General features: G+C 47.2%; 1 protein-coding gene across 1 annotated transcript; it reads left to right on the forward strand.

Annotated features, from left to right (window-relative positions):
- The first annotated feature begins 1,595 nt into the window (after window positions 1-1,595).
- gpr83 (G protein-coupled receptor 83) lies at window positions 1,596-4,832 on the forward strand. The gene is made up of 4 exons (XM_062989149.1): window positions 1,596-1,904; window positions 2,676-2,801; window positions 3,582-3,715; window positions 4,355-4,832. Exons 1-4 carry the CDS (start codon window positions 1,596-1,598, stop codon window positions 4,830-4,832), a joined length of 1,047 nt encoding a protein of 348 aa, XP_062845219.1.
- The last annotated feature ends 1,520 nt before the right edge of the window (window positions 4,833-6,352 follow it).

Consider the following 6,352-nt stretch of genomic DNA (forward strand, 5'->3'; position numbering starts at 1 on the left):
ACTGTATCCCGGTCAGGGTCACGGGTCAGTTCCACCGTGAAAAACTGGGCACACGGAGGGCACTAATCCATCGCAGGGCCAACGGACCACCTCCACCCCCCTTCCCCAGACATAATGTATAAGGAGGGATAATAGGCTCAGAGTTCAGAGGTGTGGCACCAGTGTTAGGAACCCTTGATCTAAAATGGTCCTGCATGAGAAGGGAACACCGGGGTGCAAGGCAGGAACACCCTGGATGTGGCGCTTATCCATTCAGACACCCCTACGTCCAGGCACCGCTGAGATTCGGTGGAGTCGCTCGCTCCACCGAACCATGATGGGTTTTCTTTCTGGCTTTTATCCAGCTGTAAAAATAAATCTGGCAAAAGAAGCTGAGTGAACACAGAACCGTAATTATTTTGGCTCACGTGTCCAGGCAACGCTTCGCTCTTCGCTCTTCCCTCCCTCATGATTGTTTGTGTGTGTGTGTGTGTGTGTGTGTAGATGCTGGCCTAGCTTCAGAAATGCTGAAGTGCTCTTAAAGCTCGACCTCGACTACAGAAGAAGCTCTTCATTTTTCCTTATTTAATCTCTGCATTTGTTTCTGTCGTCCTGTCGGAGTGCCTCGGACCCCGCGGGACTCTGTGCCTGTGGTACCCGGAACCTGGACAGTACCGGCGGATCCTTCGGTGCATCCAGGGTCCATCCGTACACCCCGCATTGTAAACGATGAACATAAAACTGGACTCATAGGTCCGGTCGAGCCTCTTATATTGCCTGTGTGGTTGTGGGTGCGGTTAGCAGGGTCATAAGGGTCCTGGACCGCTGTGGGTGGGTACTTGCCACGCCCGCCTGTCACACCCCTTTCCTTGCTGTTTGGGTGATACTTTGACCCACGTCTGTATATTGTTGTTCATGACATGTTGCAGTAAGCATGTGTTAGCAAAGCTCGGTCAGGAGCGGTGTAAAGCACACTAACGTCGGACTCCGGCACAGTGCGACTGCGCTCCTTGGATATAGCCAGCAGTCTGATTGAGGAATGCTAGAATTCTGGGACTGTTTTTGTCGGTCTCTTGGTACTGTGTGTTCGTAGTAATAGTTTGGGGAATGCCCTTTTCTTTTGGCATGTTTCAACCAAACACAAATATGCCCACAGTATTGAGTGGGCACTAATACGGAGTGCCGGTGAGTCCGCCATTTTGAGCATCATTCCATTCAGGTTGGTGTAAGGAGCACGAACGCTGGACACTTGAGCAACGTCGGAAGTTGAGAAGTTTAATTATTATTAAGTTCTATTCTGGCGTGAGCATCATCTGGTGGGCATTATTAGCTTTGGTTATTACTTTGCCAACAACAGCCACTCAATTTTACAGAAGCACTAACGCTCATCAGATGAAGCATTCGTGTGCAGACTGTGAAGTAAATCAGAAAGATTTTCATTATTGCAGCCACAGTACACCCTTTGAAAGCTACGCGCACGGTCAGCGTGTGTTTAATTCATCGCACACACACACACGAGCGCAGAGTACCGGCAAACCCCCCCACACACACTCACTCACACACACACACACACTCCCTCTCGCTCAGTAATCCTGGTGTTCCTCGTGGCAGTAATGATGGTGCTGTCGGTGGGGAACAGCTCGGTGGATTTTCTCTCCCGGTTCTCGGCGTTCTGGAACCTGTCTGGGGAGGACGGCGCGGGCGAGAGTGGCGCGTGGGGCGACGGCGAGGCGCACAAGCCCACGGTGCGAGCTCTGCTGGTGGTCTCCTACTCCGTCATCATCGTTATCTCGCTGTTCGGGAACGCCGTGGTGTGTCATGTGGTGATGAAGAGCAAGCGCATGCACTCGGTCACCGGCGTGTTCATCATGAACCTGGCCATCGCCGACATCCTCATCACGCTCCTCAACACACCCTTCACCCTGGTGAGTTCGACACCACTAACACTACTAACACTACTAACACTGTTCACCATGATAAACTTAAACACTACTAACACCGTTTACTCTAGTAACTTACAGTTGTTACTGAATATGATACAAGTAATTTAAGGTTAAGGGTCTTGCTCAGGGGTCCAACAGTGGCAGCTTGGCTTGTGGTGGTGCTAGAACCTGCAACCCTCTGATCTATAGTTTACGCACTGCTCACATCTTGTATTTACTCACCGCACCAGAATGAAAGCACACTTTTGGGTTTATACATTCACACGTACACACGCTCACCCTTCTCTTATGTATGGACCCAGTTTAGACATATCCGCTGTCCAGATCAGTTCCATGTTGACGCAGCACTCTGGATCTCTCTGTAACGGGTCCAACATGGACCGCCGAGCCTCTCAGAGATTACCACCTGTCGCCCCGGGCGTCACTTGAAGTGGCATCGCGCCAACATGAATAAACGAACCATAATTATAATTTCAGTTTCTGTTTTAATGAGCAGTAATTATTGTGCCAGCGGTGGCGTGGAGGACGGGCACTCAGGGATCCACCACAGTGATCTAATCAACCCACTCCAGTCTGAACACATTCATCAGTGATCACATAGTCTAGGATACGAGGTGGGTACAGGGGTACAGCAAGGGCGAGGGGGTGTACAGGGGTACGAAGAGGGTAGGTGTCCTACCCCCACAACCCACTGCAGCACCTAAATACTAAATCTCTTTGGTTTTCATTCTGTGTGTGTGTGTGTGTGCCCAGGTGCGGTTCGTGTACAGTACGTGGGTTTTCGGGAGGGCGATGTGCCACGTGAGCCGCTTCGCCCAGTACTGTTCGGTTCACGTGTCCGTCTTCACGCTGGTGGCCATCGCCATCGACCGACACCAGGTGAGAGGGCGCACCAATCAGGGACAGAATAACGGAAACCCAAAACAATACAAACAAAGGGGGGGGGTCACATAGATAATCTATACTGCACTACTCCAAAGTATTCAGACACCTGACCAGCCGCTTGATGTACGTCTGTTTATGGGAATTTGTGCCCATTTAGTCAAACGTTCTGCCTTTAATGCTCTTCCCTAAACACGCAATAGTGTCCCAATACTTTTGTCCATACACTGTATAAATAAGAGCTTTATTGCTTTATTACATAAGCAAGCAGCATGCAGGGGGCGTCACCGTGACCTTTACACGTACAGCATCCGTATTTTTCTATGTCCGGAGAGATTAAATGCAGAGGTGTGAAAATGTACCTTTAACTTTTTCTTTTTCCCACAATTTTATACAAGACAAAAATCAGAACAGCCACAACACAGAGTTTTAAAATCCTCGTTTTATTTATTAATAAAAAAGTTAAACGTCCGCGAGTTCATTAACGGCGTCTGAAGGTTCTGTAGATCAGGGTTGTAGGAAAGAAATAAGAAGGAATAAACTAATTTCAAGAGGTACGTAAAAATGATATAACCTTGTACAGGCGCGCCCCCTTTGTGGAGGCTTTACGTTACATCTTGTAAACCACAGTAGGACTAGATCGTCGTTTTTATTTATTAAGTATATTCCATCTTGTGTTTCTTTTTGATGCGTGGTTTGTGTTGCCTGGATCGCGATAAAAATCAGGGACAAGCTGTGGGTCGTTGATGACTTCTGATTGGTGCTTTTTACCCCCAGGTGGTGATGCACCCTATGAAGCAGAGGATGTCTTCGCTGAAGGGCGTGGTCTGGGTGGGCGTGATCTGGGTGATGGCCACATGCTTCTCTCTGCCTCATGCCATCTACCAAACCCTGCTGCGCTTCGAGTTCGGGTGAGGAACTGCCCTTTTTCTCCGGGTTTAGTCGTAGCCGGTTCCTCTTCCGCTCCTGGAGACCCCGATGGTGTACGAGGAGGGTACATTCTCCTGACACGCCCTCCCGCCGATGCGACCCCTTCTTATTCGCCCGTACTTCGGTGGATCGGCGTGTGAGGTCAGTCTCACACACGGAGAGTCACGCACTGATCTCCACGTTCCTCGGGCACCTCGGGCTACAAACCAGGGTCCTTACACAGAGTTCAAGACCCCGCCCACTTTTGAGTCCCGTCTTTTTTCCACCCAGCAGACTAGTGACCGATTCTGTCTGCTGCACCGTCTGCACTGCCAATCATGTCCACTAGGGGGACAGAGAAACACGGTGGTGGTGGTGGTGTGATGGTTTGAGGATGCTTTGCTGCTTCGGTGTCAGAGCATCTCACCATTTTGCTCTCTACCAAAAAATCCTCGAATATCGTAAGTTCAAGTCCAAACTGGTTGTGCATCGAGACAACAGTCAGAAGCACACGGGCGGCTTAAAAGTGACAGAACCAAGCCGTCCAGGGTAAAAAAAAAGAACTGACCATTTTTGGGTGAGGTGCAAATACCAAAATGATCAAACATGTCGTGGTTAATCCGTCCCTTTTATTTCGGCAGGGAGGGTAAAGTCCGGACCGTGTGCCTGCCGAGCTTCCCTCACCCCTCGGACCTCTTCTGGAAGTACCTGGACCTCACCACCTTCGTCCTGCTGTACCTCCTGCCCCTGGCCATCATCACCGTGGCGTACCTGGTCATGGCCAAGAAGCTGTGGACGCGCAACGCCATCGGCGACGTGACGCTGGCGCAGAGCTCGGCCCACCGCCGGAGGAAGAGGATGACCATGAAGATGCTGATGGCGGTGGTGGCCGTCTTCGGCGTCTGCTGGTTCCCGCTCAACTGCTACGTGGTGCTGCTGTCCAGTAAAGTCATCCCCGCTAACAACGGCGTCTACTTCAGCTTCCACTGGCTCGCCATGAGCTCCACCTGCTACAACCCCTTCATCTACTGCTGGCTCAACAGCAACTTCAGAGCCGAGATCAGATCGCTCCTGCTGATTGGACGCTGGGGCAAAATCGCCAGCGCCCAGCAGAGCTAACCATGCGACCTGACAACCTCCCGTCCTCGTTACCGCGCCGCACGCTGTGTCTTGTTTTCTTTACCCCCTGCTAGCGCCCGTGATTTTTGGGTCGTTCCCAGATTTGCACCCTTTTGTACCATCACGCTCACCTAATTACCCACAATACAGCGTGCTGGACATCATCAATCCTGACCTCACTTCTAACATCTTCATGTGGTGGATGGAGTAGCTGGCGTGGAAGATACCGACAACACAATAAGCACTTTGCTGTTTATGTATTTCCTTCTCTGGCTCTGATTGGCTGATCTGAGATTACATCACAAGTTTTTAGCGCTGGTGCTAATCGGAGCGCGTTTTACTGCTCGTGTTTACACTCGCGGCTTTACGCTGCAGCACAAATGCAAACGACCAAATCACGTTTACGACGTTAATCAGGCGTCTCGTTTACTGTGAAGCGTCATTACAGACGCAGTAAGAATAAAAGTTTCATAAAAATGTATTTTATTATAAGAGATGAAAGAATAAAATGCTCTGTTGTTTATTGTTGTTTTATTTATTAGCTGTTTTGATTTGTTGTTTTTGTTTACTTTTGTCTGTCGGTGCCGAATAAAGAGATTTTCATTAAAATGAGAGTAAATATTAATAGAATTATTAAATAACATTTTATTAAATAAATTATGTTTATCGAATAATTAAATTAATTTGTATCAGGGACTTTACACAAGCCAACAGAGCACAAATATTTATTATTACATATTTTTATTCTTATGTCATCAAAGTGTTTATAAATATAAACTAATATTAACGATCGCCTCGTCTGATTTAAAAATTAATTTATACGTGTGATTATGTTTAACATGTTAAACGATTTGTGTTCATAATAATAATGTTTGTTTATTTAATTTTAACTTTAAGTTGGAATAAATAAAATCACTGAATTTTTCTGTATTTACGTGTTTTTTTCTGTACATTAACGTTAGCATAAGAACGTGTGGTACTGCAAAACCAGTTTTACCTGAACTGACTTAGACCAGTTTTACCTAAACTGACTTAGACCAGTTTTACCTAAACTGACTTAAACCAGTTTTACCTGAACTGACTTAGACCAGTTTTACCTGAACTGACTTAGACCAGTTTTACCTGAACTGACTTAGACCAGTTTTACCTGAACTGACTTAGACCAGTTTTACCTGAACTGACTTAGACCAGTTTTACCTGAACTGACTTAAACCAGTTTTACCTGAACTGACTTAAACCAGTTTTACCTGAACTGACTTAGACCAGTTTTACCTAAACTGACTTAGACCAGTTTTACCTAAACTGACTTAGACCAGTTTTACCTGAACTGACTTAGACCAGTTTTACCTGAAGTGACTTAGACCAGTTTTACTTAAAGTAACTTCTCATGAAATGGATTATCAATTGTAACCCACCATGTGTTTATAAATCAATTATTTGCTTTTGGCAACAGTTTAGGGAAGGTCTTTCTGTTCCAGCATCTAAAACGAGCTCCATAAAGACATGATGTGACGAGTTAA

The sequence above is a fragment of the Trichomycterus rosablanca genome, chromosome 26 (genome assembly GCF_030014385.1).
Source record: "Trichomycterus rosablanca isolate fTriRos1 chromosome 26, fTriRos1.hap1, whole genome shotgun sequence".
NCBI lineage: Eukaryota > Metazoa > Chordata > Actinopteri > Siluriformes > Trichomycteridae > Trichomycterus > Trichomycterus rosablanca.